The following is a 20,682-nucleotide window of genomic DNA, read 5'->3' on the forward strand; positions in this document are numbered from 1 at the left end:
GTGGGCGCTCCTGGGGTGCCTGGCACCGATTCTCGGCTGTCAAGAAAGTCTATTTATCCAAAAGCCCAGCGCCGCCTAAATAAGTAATTTCTCTACTTACTACATTCTGCCCTTACACTTTTCCACTCTGCAAAGGAAAGTATAATAAGAAAATGTTCTAAATCAATTCTTTACCAAAAATTGTTTTGAAGTACACAAAGTACCATCACACAAAACATACTCAATTCTTTATCAAACATTATTTGAGACTTGCCGATATGTATTTGCCACCGAAAACATCGATTCAGTAACGAACATGATATTTTCATTATAATACACTACTTGGTAAAGCAGAGTTAATCACCTAACTGCAAAATCGCTGTAGCGAAATATGATAAACTTGAATCAGATCTTAATAACAAAACAATAAAATACTGTTCCTGAAAGCTGTAGGCTTGAAGGCTACTCGAAATCAGCGATAATATTTAATTGAAATCCGTTAATCTACCTGGCGAATAATAAACAAAACTGCTGCAAACACCCGATGTTGACACCGAGCACGGCAGAAAGAGAATGAGGTTGTCTGCTAAGTCGTTCCTAGTATTCCTGTTAGTGGGAGGGACTGGCCACCTACACTAAACAACCGGAGCCCTACCGCGGATTTTAAAATTTAAGCTGCCGCAAGAGTGGAAAGTATAGCTATGTAATTACAATACTTGGTAAGTTACTTATATGAAATCTGTATTTAGTCACGAACACAATATGAAAAAGTACAGTAATTAGTGAATAAATAGTGCTGATCAACGAAAAAAAGTGAATTAGTGATAATTTTAGAGTTATGGTCCATAGAAAGAATTAACGAATTGGTGAAGTTCCTGCAGAAAAGTGAAAGGTATGCTCCACAAAAATCCATGACAAACTGAAGTGTGATAAAGTGAGGTAGCACTGTATATAACAAAAATGTAGTTACTGCTATAATCATACAGAACTGCAAATCACCTATATTGATTAACTATTCTCATAATTTTTTACCAAGGGCCTGCCTATATGTAAGAAAGTAAAACCCTAAAAATCAAAAACAATTTACCTCCCCAACAAATTCCATTTTTTCAGCCATGATGTGGACACGATTATCCCGGAAGAATATTGGACGCTGCTTCTGGGCTCCGATCTGACGCAAAACAAGCATGGCATCTTGGTCTCGCTCTAATGAATGTAATCTGACAGGGCCAGGGAATCTGACCTCAATTTCCTTCAAAACATTTTGTTTAGCACGCTGCCTCTTCTGGAAAATATATCAGAAACTTTGATTAGATTCTTGTACAAAAATGAGTCGCCAATTTTATAAAGTAGTTTTACAGTTTCACTACTCCACCAATTTGAAAATCATGATGGCATAAATAAAACTGAAGACTATTGGGCATGTTATTATACTCCATTGTTAGCAGTATGTACATTTACCACACACACACACACACACACACAAACCAAAGCTAATACTACTGCTATTAAAAAACCTTAAAGCTGTCTGTAACTTGGAAACTTTATATCTCCTTTACACATTATTTATTTTGAGTCTAATAACAAAATACAATTCAATGTTAAAAATCTATAAAGCTCAACAAAATTTTGAAGGAGATATCAATCAGTTACTAACAAACAAAAATATCATATCCAAAAATGGCAAAGCCTGTATAAATAAATGTAAACATTTTTACCATTACCAACTAATACTCAGTTATGCAACTGAACCTCTAAACCCCCAAAAGGTTGCTCATAAAGACTACAAAAATTCAGTATTTTTGCAGTCTCATTTTACATGTACAAATATATATCAAATACAACCTGAAACACACCACAAATGGAAATAAAGAAAAAATAAAAATCAAGCAGGAATTTCATTTCCAAGCACTGGGGTTAAAAATGAAATTAGGAAAGGAACAAGTATCTATACTTGCTTAACTTATCTTACATTCCAAACTATTCTGGTACCAACCAATCACTTGCCAAGGCTAACTGATTCAAATGTCTAAAGTTAAGCACAACTGCCAATTAGCAAATCCTATACCAAGCTTGATCCTTTTAAATTAAGTTCTTAATCTGTTCTCAAAACTTAGCAAATCTGCAAAATATATCTGCCTAATCCTATTGTCTCAGTAAAATGTTTCCATAGCAAATATATGCTTCATGGACCACAAAACTAAGCTGCAGCACAGGTATCAGCCTTTTTAAAAACAAGATTGATCTCTTCATAGTAAAAATCACTCACATATTGACCACATTCAGTCTACAAATTCCCAAAACCCAGCAAACTTTTGTGTAATAGACAGAGACATGATAGTAGGTCTGCACACATGCCTCATGGATCCTGAGGCATCAAGCAACTAACTGCCTCACTTTTAATATAGTCTGAACTCTTAGCTATGAGAAATCAAGGGGACTGGGACCTTAATATAGTGTGATATGTTAGCTATGAGCAATCATGGGGACTAAGACCTTATATGAGCGATACTTTGTTCTGTACTAATAACTGTAACTTTACTGTTCCCAATAAGACGATACGGGGGAAGACAACTGACAAATGATAAACAATACTTGGAACTACATAAACAATTCTACCAAGCTGCTATTTGCCAGTTTTAATCTGAATAGTACCCAGTCTGTAAATATTTTTCAAAAATCCCTTTTTCAAGGTTCAAGTTTGTTAAGACTAGCCTAATCTAATCTATGAAAATAGTTTTTGCATACTTAAAACACACACAAACTGTTTGCACTGATTGAAAAAAGTTTTTTATTTTTTTTTTCAGAAAGATCACCATTTCTTTTTGTTTTTTAATTTAAAATGCATACATGACATGTCATTCCATAGTATACGTTAAAAAGTTATAATGTACTGTATTGTAAAAACTATCATTGTGATAGTATTTGAATCATAGATTTTAAGTGCACAATTTTCTTATATGCCATCATATTATTGTATTGTATGTCAAAAATCTGTTGGTCAAATATTATACAGAGTTGAATATTGCACAATTATATGTGGTACAAGATATTTTAAAAGGGATACTGAGGTGGTATCTTTTAGTTCAATGGCAATCTCTCTGCAACCCAGAATTTTCAATTCAGGACTCCTCACCTTCCAGTGGTTTCAGATCAGTGAAGGTCTACCTGTGTCTTGAAGTCTTACCCCTTAACAGCTCACAAGATTTCATAAGAAGTGTTTGTTACCACTAAATCCTTTTACACTGGTCAACTTTAAAAGCTTATACTGCATCAAAAGTGTAACTTAATGACTTTCAATCCTCATAATGTCTTCAATATTTACTTGAGCTTTATGGATTTGCTATCACTTTTAAACCTAAAGCTTTTGAAAAACTCTTTCCTTTTACAAATACAAAATCTGAGAAATGTTTACTGGAGTTTAAACTCTTAAATGAAATTAGAAACAAACAATAAAACCATTACAGTAGTCTCATTTTCATCAAAAAATTTAAAAATTAAATTTTTAACAAGATATACTTTTTTATCAGTTCCATTACATTAATGGGTGTAATCTGTATATAGGCATAATAAAATTTTCTTGTTTGACGGTAACTTTGTACTATATAACTAGAGGCATCCATGAAAACAATCAAAATCTGGGGAATTCAGCTGTGCACAGCACCAGACACATGATAAGTAAAGCAGTTGGCTTTTGGGCACCTGCAATTAATGAGTTGCATGCATGAGACAACTAAAGCTAATCTTCTGTCTATTAGACAATAAATATAGTGTGAGGGTCATTGGAAGACTGAATGCAGGTTATCTGAGAGAGGGTTTGTGGTGAAATAAACTGGGTTTGCATGAACATGTAAATTTTCATAATAAAATTTTCATGCCGATAGGCGAGTTGAAATTCAAACAAAAGATTGAATGGCTGCCCAGATGACTGTCTAATATGCCTGTTCTCCACCAGGTGTGTTTCGAATGTTTTAGTTTGTCAGAATTCTCCTTGACAATCCACTAAGTTGTGGGGAGGCTGGTTGGGGTCTACTTTAACAGTAAGTCTCCATATAAATTATAATCAATTTTCTTGTGAACATTTATATTATTAGGGATGAATCTTACCTGCAAATAAAGATACCTGCTTCCCACATTGAGAAGACAATGGTGGGTAGTGCAACTAGACATAATCCGCTCAGCCAATTGAGCTAAACGTTTCTTGCATGAAACCCAAATCATTCTTACCTGATCTGGAATCCTTCTGGATCTCACTGCTGCCAGAAGTTGGATTCCATTCAGGGAGCAAGGGTTTCATGAGTGTGTGGCAAACAGCAGCCTTGCAGAGAAAACCGCTTCAATTCAGCCAAAATGAAACAGAATTGGCGTGAGGGGACCCCTGTGCTTGGGTCCAAAAGGCCTAAAAATAAGTCACTAAAAAAGAGGTTTTGATGTAGGACTTTTTGTTGGTGAATCTCTTCTCTTGACTCTTAATGCACTTTTCATTGTTATGAACTCTCCATGTAGGAACAGTGGCGGTTCGCTACACTCGACTTGCACTGAGGAGACTGGTGAGGATCTAAATGCACCTGTGCATATTCTTAGTCCTTCCTTGTGAATTGGATCTAATATTTTCAGTGCTGCTTCTGATGCTGAACCATTATTTCACTTCCATAGTCAATGACTGATAACACTGTTGCTTTATACAGTATGGTAAGAGTATGTCTATCAGCTCCCCAATTTGTGTGTGATAGTTTTTTTATTAGACTTAGTGCCCTTTTGCATTTTGATTTTATGTAAGTTATATGGGCTTTTCAATTCAGGTGTGCATCAAATATTAGTCCTAAAAATTTTGCAGTTTGGCTAATTGGAATACTGTATTATGGTTTCTGATTTTCAATTCTATTTCTTCACCTTTTTTCCAACCTTTATTTTTATAAAACACGACAGCTTGAGTTTTTTCTATGGAAAATCTAAAGCCTACAGATGAGGTCCACTCATCTATGTTTATTATGGTTTTATTAATCATTAGTGCTGCATGCTTTATGTGGCAAAATCATCCACATACAGGTTACTTTTAATGCCTACCAGTAGAATGTTACTGATATCATTAATTGCTAATAAACAGAATACCACTAAGGACACTCCCTTGTGGATCTCCACTTTCAAGTGGAAATGTTCTGGAATAAACATTATCTTTTCTCATGTGGAAAGTGTGATCATTCATAAAGTTTTTAATAAACTTAGGAAGATGGCCACGTATGTTATTATTATGTAATGATTTTGATATGGCATACCTCCATGTAGTGTTGAATGCCTTTTGGATGTCAAAAAAGACAGCTACTGTAATTTGCCTTCTTTCAAATCCTCTACGTATGTGGTCTTCCAAATTAGATATAGAATCTAATGTAGATCGATTATGTTGTGAACCAAACTGGGAAGGAGTTAAAATTTTATTTTCACGTACGTGCCATGGAAGTCGTACATTTACCATTTTCTCCAACAACTTGAATAGACAACTTGTTATAGAGATTGGTCTATAATTGTTTACATTACAGTTTCCAGGTTTCGGTATAGGAATTATTATGGCATTTCGCCATTCATCTGGAAACAAGTTTCTAAGCCATAAATGATTGTAAAGTTTTAATAAGTATGATTTTGCCAAAGGTGCTGGGTGGCAAATCATTTCAAAGCAAATATCATCACCTCCAGGAGCATTTTTATTGCTGTTCAAGAGGGTATACTCTAACTCTTCCATACTGAATTTCTTATTATAACATATATCTTCCTTTGTCTCACAAGTAAGTATTATAGATTCTGCTTTATTCTTTATTTTTTTTAAATGTTTGTCCAAAATTTGGTCACCGCTTATTTTGGCAAAACTTTCCCCAAGCATGTTACTTATTTCGAAGAGATTTTAAAAATTTTTTTGCCATTATCTAATATAGCTTGTCTGGGTGGTCTAATGTTTGTTCCATTCATTTTTCAAAATTTTTCCCATACTTTTTGAATGGACATTTCGCTTGTAATTTCTGATACACTGGACCTCCAAGATATTATTTCACCTTTTATGGCTTCCTTTCTAAATTTAGCTGATATTTTATTATATAAAGGTTTTAATGCATCTATTTCTAATAGTACAATATCATTTTTAATATATTTTCTTCCAAGAATGGTTTTGATTTATTTATTTACTGAATCTTCTGTTTAGGTATCTAACCTCTTGCTAGTGTTTTCTCGTGCCTTAATTCAGATAGATCATCTGACCACCAGGGGACTTTATGTTTTTTATTATGGGGTTTTGAATGAGGAATAGTTTTGTCTGCTGCCTTTTAATGAAAGATACAAAGAATTCATTTATCTCATTGCTATTTCTCAAATAATCATATGGCAGTATATTTCTGGTATGCAAGTTAAAAATGTAGCAATCTGCTTTTTGCATGTTATAATGTGGAGAGTACTGTTTTGGCTTATTATTTAATATGGATATTATTATGGGATAATGATCACTTGAGTAGGAGTCATCACAAGTATTCCAGTCTAGTTTGTCAACTACTGTATATTTATTGAACAAAGGGTGACATCTCTTCCATGGGTTTTGGAACAATACGTATTAACTTTGTTGTCATTCAGACAACAGAGATTATTAGTGTTCATCAAGTTTTCTATTTTTTCTCCATCTTTATCCGGTGTAATATTGTTATAGTCCCATATTGGGTTATGTGCATGGAAATCTGCAATTAATATGGGATTCTTAAAATCTTTTATTTTCTGTAATATGTTTAAATCATACTTTTTATTAGGCTGGTCCTATCAGTTAATAATATCAAATATATTTTCTATTTTCACTCGTTATTGCTAAAAGTGGTAATTCAGTGTAATCTATATCTACTTTGTTATATATTTTATGGACATATATTGCTGTTCCTAAATTATTTTCATTTTCCTTTGATGTTGTGGCTAGCAGATATTTACCTATATTTGGAACAAGTTTTCCTATCGTGTTGTATACATGTAATCATTGGTTCGTACTCACTTATAAGTTGTTGGGCTTCTCCTAAGCACAGTTCTCATTAATAATCCATTTATATTCCATTGAATTATATAACAACCGAATGGTGTAATATGAGAGTGGTCAAATTACTCTAAATTATTTAAGCTGATATTTTTTGAAATTTGTTTTAAGTTAATTTCTATTTTTCTAAGTCTTGATTCATTTTTTGTTGCAGTTTTAATCTGACTTTCGTTAACTGTTACATTTTTACTATCTTGATTTAATTTTTCCACTTTGATTTTTTTTTTAGAATATTATATACAACATTGAAATGTTTTTTTGTAATATTCTAAATGTTCAATACACATGCAACCTTCTTGATGAGATTTGATGTTTGTTTTTTCCTTATTCCTATACCTCATGAAATTTCTTATGGTGTTGGTTAGGCTTTCTTTAGTTATAGTTTTATTTTTGTGCACATTGCTACAAAGCATTTACTACAACCACATGTACCTTCGTGTTCATTAGTTTTTTGTTCCTTCTTGGTTTTTCTTGTGGTGACTACAATTGGTGATAGGTGAATTTCTTTGCTTTCCCTGTGGTTATCTATGTTTTAGTTTTCCATTTCATCTGAATTTTGTGATTCTGATCCTAGAGGTCTTATTGTTACTATTGTTACAACTGCCTATACACAATGGCAGGAAGGAGAATTCAGACAAGGGCTAAAACATTCGAAACTTACCTGGTGGAGAACAGGTATACTAGACAGCCAAATGGGCTGCCATTCGATCTTTTGTTTGCATGCCGACTCACCTATCGGCATGGAGATATAAACTGTCTTGAACAGTAGGTAAGATTCATCCCAAATGATATTTTTATAAAATTAAATTTATGTCATCTGTAGTTAAAACATATGACCCATGTTAGTCATGGAAAACAAATATGAGGTAACTAAAACAAAAAGTCAATTATAGCAAGAAAAATCAAGCCAAAAAATCAAAGTAGATACATAAACAATCCTTTAAAATGAAGTTCTAGCTTCCCTCTTCTAATCACCCATAGGGACAGTTGGTTGTCATCTACTTGCCAATTTTACCAAGAGAATTTACCTCACTTGAACCAATCACATTTCTGAAACTTAAAGGGAATGGCCCATAGGATATGTTCTGAATTGAAAGATATGGGAAGAAATGATAAGAAAACAAATAAATAATAAAAAATAAAAGAAAGCAATGTAGCAAGGGGTTAAAAAGTTACCACAGCCTTTGGGAAAAATTTTTTCAGAGATAAAAATGGAAGGCTAGTTAAAAGCAATGGTATCTTTTAAGAGTAAAGATTACAAATAATTCACATACTATAGCATCACACAAATGCTTGTTTTTTCTTGCCATATATCTCTCTACCACACTTCCATCATAAAAAACACACAGAGACAAGTAAAAGTACACGAGTTCTTTTATGAGGTGACTGTTGTCCTAGAACTAAACGACTGTTCAGTTCTTCCCAAAGGCCTTCAACATCCATGGGTTCATCTTGACTGGAGGTTGGATCCTGAATTTACATTTAAAACAATAAAAATATACATACCACCTAGCATGTGTGGCCAAGCAATTTTTACTTAATATATTTTTTGGAATACTTTGACACTCTTTAAAACAAAATTAAATATACAAACCTATTAATCATAATTAGCCTTATTCGGATTGTTGAAGGAAGGAAACAATATCAAATATATACAAACCCACTAACAAAATTCGCCTTACTTGCATTTTTGGAGGAAGGATGAAGGAGCGGTGCCTCTAAAGGGAATACAAGACCCAGATTCAAGAAGTCATACCCCCATAGATGGCAGAAGGTGCACCTGAGGCATTCACGGGTAACTCAAGAAAATGATAATTTTCATCATAATATTAATTATTTGGAACTTACTTACGTTAAAGTTAGCTTTATCTTTGCGCCGTTTGGTGTGATTGGCATTTAAAAATCAAAATAGCCTGGCTAACCCGTGAGGACTGTCTCTGTAGTCATCTGTTTTCCCACCAGATGGTACTGGAATGTTTATGTTCTTGTCATATTTCTTCATGACCACCCACTAAGATGTGGGGAGGCTGGGTGGGTTTCCACTTTAACAGTAGGAAAGTATCCAAATAATTAATTTTATCATGAAAATTATCATTATTTCGAATGAATCTTACCTACTGCTAAAGTTAGCGGACTACCACATCGAATAAAGATGGTGGGTTAGTAAGGCCAGAGAAACAGGGTTCAGCCAAGCAAACTAAAAGCCTTTTCAAAAGGGGGAGAAAAAGCTTCTCAACATGCCTGCCTGATGTGTGATCCTCACTGGTAAGTACTGTCACCAGATGTTGGAACCACAACAGAGTGTAAGGTCCTCGTAGCGAGACTTGTCAGAGGATCCTTATGGGGAAAAAAAGGACTCTATCTTATAGAGTACTGGTGACTCCTGTGCCTGAGTCAAAAGCCCATAAATGACAGTCCAAAACTACAGACAACTACCACCACCAGATAAGAAGGTGTGCTCCTAAACACAAAAAGTGTACCTTCATGCTCCCAACATTCAATAGCAGATTTCTAACAACTAACGGTAAGATAAAGAGCAAGGTTACTATCATATTTGGTTCAGGAGAAAAAGTCCACACAGCAACGAAAGGGCTAAGGGCTTAATACCTTGTGCTAAAATTGAACATTCACAAATAATGTGGCAAAAACAGTTATAACTCCACTAAGCTTCAGGACAACCTTCTCAAGAAGAAGGTTTTAAAGGAAATAACGACATGTTACAGTACGGAAGCCATGAGGATTATTTCCAAAAAAGGTAAAAACTCAGGAATCAACCGTGTGTGCATAAACTTTACCCATCTTGGACATAAGAGTGTCTGGCCTTCTAACACCAGAGATAAATTCTTAACTTCTCCCCCTTACGATTTATGTCTGTCCAGGTAAACTCGAGAGTTCTAACTGGACATTGACAACCATTATTCCATTGCTACCTAATTAGTTAGATTAGGTGCTGTCACAATCTGGGAAGGGCTTTCAATTCTAAATCTTTTCTCTAAGCAATGAAAAAAAAGGGAGATTGCCACTAGAGCGAAGTCAAAGAACAAGAAAGGGTTGAAGCTCACTAATATAAATTCTTAATAGTTCTAATCTGGACATAAAGACAGCCACTTTTCCATTGCCTACCAAAGCACTTAAATTAGGCACTGTAATAAAAGTAGGAAGGGCTTCCACCTCTATATCTTTTCTGGTGACTGCTTGAATTACCTCTTTTCAGATAAAAGGCGAATGGAGATGAAGCCTGCCGAAAACCCGCCAGAAAGGTTGAGTTCCCCATAAAAACTAGCAAACATGGGTTGCCAGAAGCCACCAGGATTTGGGAAAGACCTTAACTTAGAAAACAAGGGCATGACCGCCATTCTTGCGATGACAGTGCCCTCTGGGAGGAGCAAGAAAATAAGCCCCTGAGGTCATATAAGGCTAGGAGCAGCAACTGTTGCTCTCAGAACACCCCGTCAGCAGACAGACACACTACCCCTTGCAATGGTCCCTTACTGAACTGACCCCTCCACGTAGTCACCTTTCAACCACCCAGTCGCATTACCCGTGCATTTTCCCATTAAACTCACCACTCCAGAACTGGTGAAATTTGACAAGGCCCCTCCATCGCTCCGTTATAAGGTAACATCCTGACTAGAGGTTTTTTCAACAGTCACGTATCTTAAATCTCCAAGTGCAATCTCATTTTCTTTTCTGAAGTGCGAGTTATCACAAAGACCTGACTCACTTAGCTCAGCGTGAATTTTAATGCAAGTATATCATACCAGAATTCAGTTATCTTGGCACCGTCTGGGAAAACCTCGATTCACCCGAGATCGTTATAATTATCCTTGTGTAACTGCTGGCATTATCAAATTGCAGACAGTACATCGGCTGTGGAAACATCGACTTGTCTTGTGCTTCTTGCAGTGAAAAGGTCACTGCAATCAATTTTTCAGTATCCCTTTTAAGAGGATTAACCACAGACTATTCAAATTTCAACAATGATAGTACAACTAACCATGTGGCAGCCCCTGTGGGATCTGCCCTTCATTCCCCAGTCTTCTGATTGATGTGTGTAATTGTAAATATATTCCATTTAAAGTATACTTAGGTGTTTGTCTGCAAGCCCCTTGTTGAAGTATGGCCCTCACCCCAACTGTTTTTTCTATTACATTTCCTGCCTGACCTAGCACTTGCAGTCAGATTTGTTCATAGTGTACAGCAATCAGAAATGGGAAGATTTTATCATTCTGGGTCTGAGCGAGGTAATACACAGCGAGGTTAATGTGCCATTTATTAACATTAATGATCAGCGGATCGTGATAGACCTGGGTCGACATCTACTCAACAGGGAAACAGCAGATGCTTCTCTGCGCTTCGCAACCTTGAGTAGGACAAGTCGGGTCACAAAGAAACGTCTGGATAAACTCCTGCGCGAACAACTGATGGGTCTACCCTGTTACTTATCAAAAAATATTGTCAAGGAAATTATAGAAAGTTATCAAATGTAATCGGAGATTTGTGATGAAACCCCAGGCAGAATAAATAATTTTCCTTTTGTTAAAGAGACAGGGGATCAACCACCCATAACATCTAAGCCATATAGAATTCCAGTTTGTTATCAGTGGGAAGTAGAGAACGAAATTAATAAATTAAGGGAACAAGGGACAATTAGAGAAAGTGAATCTCCTTGGGCCTCACCAATCGTGATGGTTAAAAAGAAGGCTGGTTCTCTTAGGCTATGTGTTGATTATAGAAAGTTCAATAGTATCACAAAAGACAATGCATTTCCATTGCCCTCTATCGAAGAATTGTTGAATAAGGTCAGAGATAGTAAATTCTTCACCACCTTGGATTTAGTCAGGTTATCATCCAATACCTATAGACAAGAGTAGCAAAGAAAAGACAGCCTTTATAGCTAATGATCAATTGTTTGAATATAATTACCTTCCTTTTGGATTAGAGAATACTCCTGCCCATTTTTCACGTGCTATGATGTTTGTATTAGCTTTGCTATTAGGGCAGAGCGTGTTTGTATACTTAGATGACATAACCATAATACAGAAGGGGCTACAGTAGAACATAAAAAGAACATTACTGAAGTCTTAGAAGCTTTCAAGCGACATGGTATGAAAATTAATGTAACCAAATGTAAATTCTTTCAGCAAGTTGAATATTTGGGGCACATAGTAACATCCGAAGGCTTTAAGCCTTGTGCAGATAAAGCAGCAGCAATTAGAGAATTTCCCCAAATGAAGAATGCAAAAGAAGTGGCCAGTTTCCTTAGGCTCTCAGGCTACTATCGTAAATTCATAAAAGATTTTGGTAAAATAGCATGACCACTAGATCATTGAGGAAACGGTCAGATTTTCACTGGGGACAAGAGGAAGAAAGAGCTTTTCAAGAATTAAAGATTTCACTCACTAGTAATGAACTGTTAGCGTATCCAAAGTTCGATCGACCATTTCTAGTAACTACCGATGCAAGCAGTACAGCTATTGGGGAAGTGATTTCTCAAAGTTGACGATGCAGGAAATGAAAAACCGATTTGTTTTGCATCACAAACATTAAAAGGGGCAGAGAAGAATTACAGTTTCTTCAATAGAGAGGCATTGGCTATTCTATGGATGCTGGAGAGACGTCGCTACTTTTTGCTGGGGCATAAAGTCAAAATGAACACAGATCATTGCCCATTGAGAGCTTTATTCAAGAAAGGGGATTGAACCACTCGCCAGGCTCGTTGGATTGAACGAATGTTAGAGTTTGTTATTGTGGGAGTTAAACATATAGCAGGGAAAACAAGTAAAGTAGCTGGTGCTCTCTCCAAGAGTGCCATAATGGGAGTTATAAGCAGCAAAGAGAGAGGAACAGTGACGAAAGAAACAGTTGCATGCCTCAGAGGCACCCAATGTAGAAAACGGAAATAACTTTGTAACTTAAGAGTCAAAACAGCTGTGAGAACGAGAGAGCTGATCCTTCAGGGGGGTCAGGGAGCAGATCCCCTTGGAGTGAGTATGTGATTGATTTGTGTGGTTGGAGTGTGGAAGAAGTGATGAGGGGCCAGGAGTCCAAACCCTGGATTGAACGGGTTAAGGCTTATGTAAAGGGTTCGAGTAATGAGTTTCCCCTATTTCCTAACAGTGCCCAAAGATATGTTCTCTTTGAAAGAGAGATCTTATTTTGTAAATATGAGAAGAGACCGGGCAATATCCAATCTCACGTTGTCCTTCGTCCCTCTTTGGTAGAGAAAGCCATCCACAAGATACATGTAAGTCCCTATGGAAGACATATAGGTATCAAAAGGTCCCTCAAGAGGGCACGAGAATCCTTTTTTTGGGTAGGGATGAAAAAAAAAAAACATTGTAAAATTCATCATGAAAAACCATAGACATAATACTCCAAAGGCTCGAATGTCGCCTAATTTACAAGGCATCTCCTGGAGCATAACCCTCACACTATTCACGGGGTGAGTAATACTGTATGTTTTATTTAATACTCTAATTACCTTAATAGTAAATTACTTAGCATTGATTACTAGTGTCAGCCTGTCACTGTACACAAACTAGTTAATTCTAATTCATTCTTATGAGTTATATTTCCAATTAATTCCGTTATGTCTACTTTACGCTTTTCAACATGTTGATAACCTCTTCCTTTGATTCTCCTGCTAACACTAATCATCAATCTCCACTTTAGATCATATGTTATAGTAACAACACAAGCATCATGAGATTCTGTGGTACTCAGTACTCTGTAGAGTACACTTCTTGGAGTTACCTTATTATAAAGACAGCGTTTGTTATTTACTTTTCTGGTATGGAACCAAATCCTAATTATAAAATTGTAAAAATTTTTCACAGCCTTTCCTCATGAACCTTCTCCAATGCTACTGTGGCATGTTCATGTAATCTTATCCTTCTATAATTTTTCCACTGGAGGGCATACCTTTCTCCTTGGTATAACGGTATTGTAAAACAATACCGTTATACCTAGGATATTACCACTTTTATCATGGACAATCAACAAACATTACAAAAATTATTCAACTAATGATAAAATTAATTCAAATTCTTATCTATAACAAACAACCTTTTGCAAAAAAACCATTACCAAATTAAAATTATAAGATCAAATACAATTATATAACCTAACAATTATCATTAGTCACCAGCAACAAAACAGTAATTGCACAAATGAAGACTTAATGCATTCCAGCCACCACTCATGAAAAAAAGGTTGTCAAAAATACATAAGTTCCCTTTAGAATTAAACTGGTTACACTATCAATTACAAGAGCTTCTTTCTTTTCTGATTGTGCCTTAGAACTGAAAACTTGCATTCCTGAATGCATGGTTTTCAACAACTCTGTAAACAGTATATTCCTCATATTTTCTCACGCATGACTTACCTTCTGAGCAAGTTCTTCAAGAGATGATAAGACATGAACCACTGAAGGTAAACCTTGCGCCAGGATACATGAGAGGAGCAATTCACCAGCATCTCCAAGCTCCTCATCACCTGGCCATATCAGCATAACTGTATCACTAACCTGCAATGTTAATTTTAAATATTCTGCAAAGTGCTCTATAAGACAGTATTTAATCACTTAATTTTCACTACAACTTTTTTATCTCTCTTTTAATTTCAAGTTAGCAGCAGCCTTATGTTTTGCTAAGTAACAAAGCCTAGTATTTTGTGGGGGCAGTTTGGCTATTCCCTCCCCACCACCAATACATGCACACGCACACACACACACACACACAGTCTTTGTAGTTTTGGTTTGTGCATAAAAGAACGAGTACACCAACAGGTGACAGGATCTAGCACAACCAACAAAACATGAGTTGGCCCATGGAAATTATCAGGTCAAGTGGCCTGGGAAATATGAAATCAGTGCCAATTTCGTAAAGGTAGTTAAACTAATGTAGGTCTACTCATATTTTTTGGTGTTATAATTATTCTACAAAATGTATTTTTGTTGGTTTATTATTGTATTTCTAAAACAAATGGTATATGTGATAGATAGAGCACATTCACACGTACCTATTTTTTATTAATAATTCTGTTTAAAGCTCGTTGTTTTACAAATAAACAGCATCATAGATTTAATCATACTAAAATGTATATTATACAGGGTTCAACATTACATGGGGTTTCCAATTTATGATGCTGAAGGAGCTAACTGTTCGCATGTGCTGGCGTTAAAAATGTTGTCTAATATAAATGCTACATGTACTCCACACTATTTTCTGAAAGGTTTGTGGCAAAAATCTGCAGAGATCTCATCATCATAAATGTCAACTTTTCTCCTTATGCAGTTAAGAAATGGAATTAGTTCTGCTCACTTTTCTCTTTCAGTGCTCCTTCTGACCAACTACAAATCAGCTCCAGGTGTTCATCTATACCTTTCTCCACAATTTCAAAGGTCTTCCTACAAGTCTTCATCCTGCTACGTCCATATCTACTGTTCACCATCCTTTCTCATCATGTGTTCAACTCACCTCAATCTAAGTATTTCAAGTATTTTTTTTTTTTCCTGCCCCTTGATACCAAATTTCTCCATCCAATCCTCATTTCTTATACAATCTTCCCACACTACTCCAGCCACAAAACTTTACAATCTATGGTCACACCTTAAATCTCCTCCATACTCCTTGGAAGTGGCCAGTTTCTGCAGCACTGAGTAATACTGGCCTTATGTACACCTCGTAAGTCTTTGCCCTCTCTACTGATGGGAAACTTTTTATTTACCAGTCACGCTATCTCTTGCCTTTACAAGTAAAAATTTATTTGACTGAAAATTATGCATTTTAGTGAATACAGCATGCTATGTGCCAAAAATGGAAATGCACTAGTGACCCCTTTTAAAAAATTCTACCACGCAGATGAAAGGTGATTATATACAAAAATTAATAAAATACAATGTGATTTACTTACCTTCAAACTATCCAGTATGGCATAAAGATCATTAACAGGCGGTACAATAAAGGAATACCTTTGCTTGAAACGAGGAAAACTGAAAAAAAAAAAAAAATTTCACTAATGCTTGGTTCTCTAACAATCCAACTACTGCCTTAATAATAATAATAATAATAATAATAATAATAATAATAATAATAATAATAATTAAAAATATTTCCACGGAGTCTTCTCTATTCTTCTTCTTATCTTTTTTTCCTCAGCGTGTAGCTGGTAGATCAGGTTTCCCAAGGACATACAAAGATTTCTATTTTCTTAGAGCTTCAAGAAGCTGTCTACAGGGCCTCCTTGAGATATGTACAAAGATGGCCACCTTCTCTATCCATAGAGGCCAGATGTTCCGACAGAAGGACTATGTCGCGATGGGTTTTGCGTCCTCTCTTAGCAACATCTATATGGGCATGGTGGAGAGAGATCTCCCTCCCTATAAAGACGACCCATTAAATCACGCTAAAGATACATTGAAGACATTTTTGTACAAGCAGATGACGAGGATGAGGTTGACGCTGTTCGGCGTATGTTCCAACAGTGCAGTTCACTGAATTACACCACTGAACTTAGCAATAACAGCCAGCTTCCCTTCCTTGACGTCCTTGTCTCCAAAACTGACTATGGCCTAAAAACTTCAGTCTACACGAAGCAGACGAACTTAGGCCTATACCCAAATGGCAACAGCGAGTGCCCTGTTAGGTTCAAGAACACCATGGTCAGGGCCTACGTTAGGAGGGCCCTCACCCACTGTTCATCCTCGCAGGACACTCACCATGAGCTTGACCGGGTCTCCCAGATGCTCGTGAATAACGGGTACTCAAACCAACAAATCAATAAGGAAGTTTGCAAAGCGCTGAATCGGTGGTACAACGAGAATGAGAGACCGCAGTCACATCCCAATGAGAAAATCCAGCTGTATTATAAGGCAAGAATGCACTCACGTTACCGTGAGGATGAAAACGCACTAAAGAAAATTATCATGGAGGATGTGACCCCCACTGAGATTGACAAAGAACTCAAACTTGTCATCTAATACCAAAATCGACATACCAGGGACCTAATCATGAAGCACAATCCAACCCTGCCAGCAAGAGGTCCTTTGAAGCAGACAAATGTAGTCTACCAATTTTCATGCCTCGCCTGTGGATGCCCCTGCTCTTACATTGGAATGACTAACATGAAGCTGTCCAAGAGAATTTCATGCATGTGCAGGAAGGAGCTAGTAAGAACCACACCAGGAAGCCATCTCCCACGATGATGATATTAAAAACACCAGGATAATAAGGGAGGGCCACTTACCAGCGATGTCTACGACTGCTAGAGGCGCTCCTTATTCAACAAGAGAAGCCCTCACTCAACACAACGCAGGAAGTGGTTTTCCTCCCAACCAACTTAAGAAGATATATACCAAGACACGACAACAATACCAGACCAAATGACACCCCCAGCCCAAGAATACCTGATGATACCAACAACCCAGCAGCCAATGAAAATTCAAGCCACTGTCACATTGTGCAACGAATTCCTAATGAGGCGGGCAACCCAGCAGCCAATGAAAATTCAAGCCGCTGTCACATTGCGCAACGAATTCCTAATGAGGCGGGCAACCCAGCAGCCAATGAAAATTCAAGCCGCTGTCACATTGCGCAACGAATTCCTAATGAGGCGGGCAACCCAGCAGCCAATGAAAATTCGAGCCGCTGTGGCGTCACACACCACCCAGTGACGTCACGCCCCTGCCTCAATGGTCTGCCAAGAAAGGAGTTGAGAAAAAATTTCTCCAGACAATAGGAGGCTGCTATGCACCACCAACCAATGACAAATCAGTATGAGAAAACCCCCTGCTGACCTACGACTATTTATAGAGTAGATCCCTCTAGCACCAACAGTCTACTCCGACCCACTGCCATGATCATACTCAGAAGAATCCGGAAGAAATGTTGGCCATTTCAAGATTTTGACCTGTATCCAAATTCGATACATTTACCTCTACACGTATAAAAACCCTACGGACTATGGTCACCAAATTTGACTTACTCTTAATAGAAATATACGGAATCACTGGAAATTTAACTCCTGATGAATCACACTGGTGCATTACTCGCAGTTGTAGTAACAGCGAGAAAACTGTTATAAGGAAAATAGAGAAGAATCTATACAAGATCAATGCAGCTGATGCAGCGATTTCTTTCAATACTACTTGTTTGAGAGAGGATCTGTTGCCAATAATAATAATAATATGACTAATTACAAAATTTATACATTTCAATAGTAAATTACGTGTTATTTTAAACAAACAAATATCACTTCCTGATCTTTTGAGAAACCTTTGAAAAGAGGGGTGAGGGCAAAGCTGTCACATGTGTCAATCGTTGCCCACAGCTTGTCAAAAGATTTCTGGTACTATCTTTCTCTCTCTCTCTCTTCCTCTTTCTTCCTTTTTCCTTCATAAATCATGAATTTCCATCTTTTGATATCTAACGTAAAAATAACTTCTCTCTCTCTCTCATGTTATTCTCCATCTTTTGATATCTAACGTAAAAATAACTTCTCTCTCTCTCTCATGTTATTCTCTGTCTCCATAATAATTCATAAATAATTTAACTTGATATTTTAAGTAAGGACATCATTTCTCTGTACGTCTTTACCTATACAGAAGATAGTTGAAATTGATCTAATTTTATCCATACCGTTTACGAACTGTAAATGCGCTAGTGTGGCAAATGTTCTAAAACACAGACATAATAACTAAGAGTTGTGTTAGTCCAAATAAAAAATGCTGTTTGTACATGAAAAAGCATTTCAGAACAAACAGAAAGAGACGTAGAATAAAGAAGTTATTCAAAGAGGCTGAGAATACTTCTTAAAATAGATCAGTCGGAGAGGGATAGAAATTCTCTTCCAACTCTATTTTTATGTCAACCATTTATGTCTTTTTTCAAGGGTAATTTATTAAGCTAACTTTTAAATGAAATTACAGTAACTTTGATTTCACTTAAAATTTAGCTTAATAATTTGGGAGCATGATTAGGGTTATATTTTGTGATTAAACTTTAGAAATAAGCATTTATTAGCATTTTTAGACTGCCAAACTTACGAGAAAATTTGCCTTGTGCAAGGGGTTCTGGAACATAACCTCGCATAAGTTTGAGGTATGACTGTATTTATATACAGGCAGTCCCCAGTTACTGGCGGGCTCGGTCATCGGCAATCCGGTTTTACAGGGCTTGTCCAGTGATGAAAATCGGCAATTTGATAATCGGGTATTGGCACCGATACATACCTAATAGAGGTGCTGATCTCTGGTTACCAGTGCTGATAAGCGCCAAAAATTGCCGATTTCCAGTTATCGGCCATTTTCACTTGTCATGCTGTCAGAACGGAACCCCCGCCAATAACCGGGAATGCCTAATATGTATACATACATATATATATATATATATATATATATATATATATATATATAAAGTAAGTATATCTTAGTTTAATCCAGACCCACTGAGCTGATTAACAGCTCTCAGGGCTGGCCCGAAGGATTAGATTTATTTTACGGAGAGATATATATATATATATATATATATATATATATATATATATAATATATATATATATATATAATATATATATATATATATATATATATATATATATATATAATCAGTGTGAGGGTGGACCAGGGAAACCAGTTAACTCTTAACATGTTTCTTTATTTCCAACGTTTCATAATAATTTCTCTATTAAATCATCAGGGATCTGTTGAATAATGAACAAATTACTCAAAAAGTTACTGTAAAAGCTTTTAAAAACCACAAAATAAAAATAAAATTCACCAAATACAATACAGCTAAAAACACAAAAGAACAAAAAACTGCTAACCAACCTTAGATGGAGAGAGCAAACGACAGAATGCTTATAGACAGAGTTAACTCTGGTACAGTTGAGTAGAGGAGGTTTGGGTATTTAACTGGGAGACTAGTTTGTTAAACAATGACTCGAGTACAGGCAGTTCATGAGGATTTGCTGTTTGGCCTATTATGCTGAAATAATTTCTTTCACTATGAGTTTTACAAATTTCAGAATGAGCTCTGATATTAGAATGTTCTGGATTGGAGAACCTACAACCCATACGAAAGTTTATTCCTCGATGGGAGTCGATTCTGACCCTCAGTAACCTCCTTGTGGATCCGACATATGTCCCAGAGTAACACTAACAGCAAGTATATTTATACACCACGTTAAAGGATAAAAAAAGGCTTAATCAATCCTTGTAGTTAAAAAATGAACCTATTGTTAAAGGAGTTTTTGAAATAAAGAAATGTGTTAGAGTTACCTGGTTTCCCTGGTCCACCCTCACACTGAAATATATATACAGGCAGTCCCCCGGTTTCTGGCACGGTTCCGACTTACGGCGTTCTAGGTTACGACGCTTTTCAAATATATTCATCAGAAATTATTTCCTGCTTACGACGCATGTTCGGGGTTACGACGCCTCGTCGCCGATCCGACGGAAGAATAGGTCCCAAAATGGCAGAATAATCATAATTTGAAGGTTTTTTGATGTAAAACTCAATAATAATGCAGTTTACATCGTTTTCAATGCACCCAGAGCATTAAAAGTAAGGTTTCTTATGATTTGTGATTTTCGACGATGTTCCGACTACTGACGATTTTTGAGTTCTGACGCTGGCGCAGAACGGAAC

The 20,682-nt window shown here is 36.4% G+C and overlaps 1 protein-coding gene across 2 annotated transcripts in view; it reads right to left on the reverse strand.

Moving 5' to 3' along the window:
• Window positions 1–20,682, reverse strand: part of Tsr1 (Tsr1 ribosome assembly factor) — a 96,841-nt gene that overhangs the window by 57,138 nt on the left and 19,021 nt on the right. The window contains exons 3-6 of one of the 2 annotated variants that reach the window (XM_067082830.1): window positions 15,950–16,028; window positions 14,421–14,561; window positions 8,399–8,503; window positions 1,067–1,264 (exon numbers count right to left, since the gene is read on the reverse strand). In XM_067082830.1, the coding sequence (XP_066938931.1) occupies window positions 1,067–1,264; window positions 8,399–8,503; window positions 14,421–14,561; window positions 15,950–16,028 (523 nt within the window). The remainder of the gene's footprint in view (window positions 1–1,066; window positions 1,265–8,398; window positions 8,504–14,420; window positions 14,562–15,949; window positions 16,029–20,682) is intronic. The other variant, XM_067082834.1, reaches the window with a different exon arrangement.

Source organism: Macrobrachium rosenbergii, chromosome 3 (genome assembly GCF_040412425.1).
Source record: "Macrobrachium rosenbergii isolate ZJJX-2024 chromosome 3, ASM4041242v1, whole genome shotgun sequence".
In the NCBI taxonomy this organism is placed as follows: Eukaryota; Metazoa; Arthropoda; class Malacostraca; order Decapoda; family Palaemonidae; genus Macrobrachium; species Macrobrachium rosenbergii.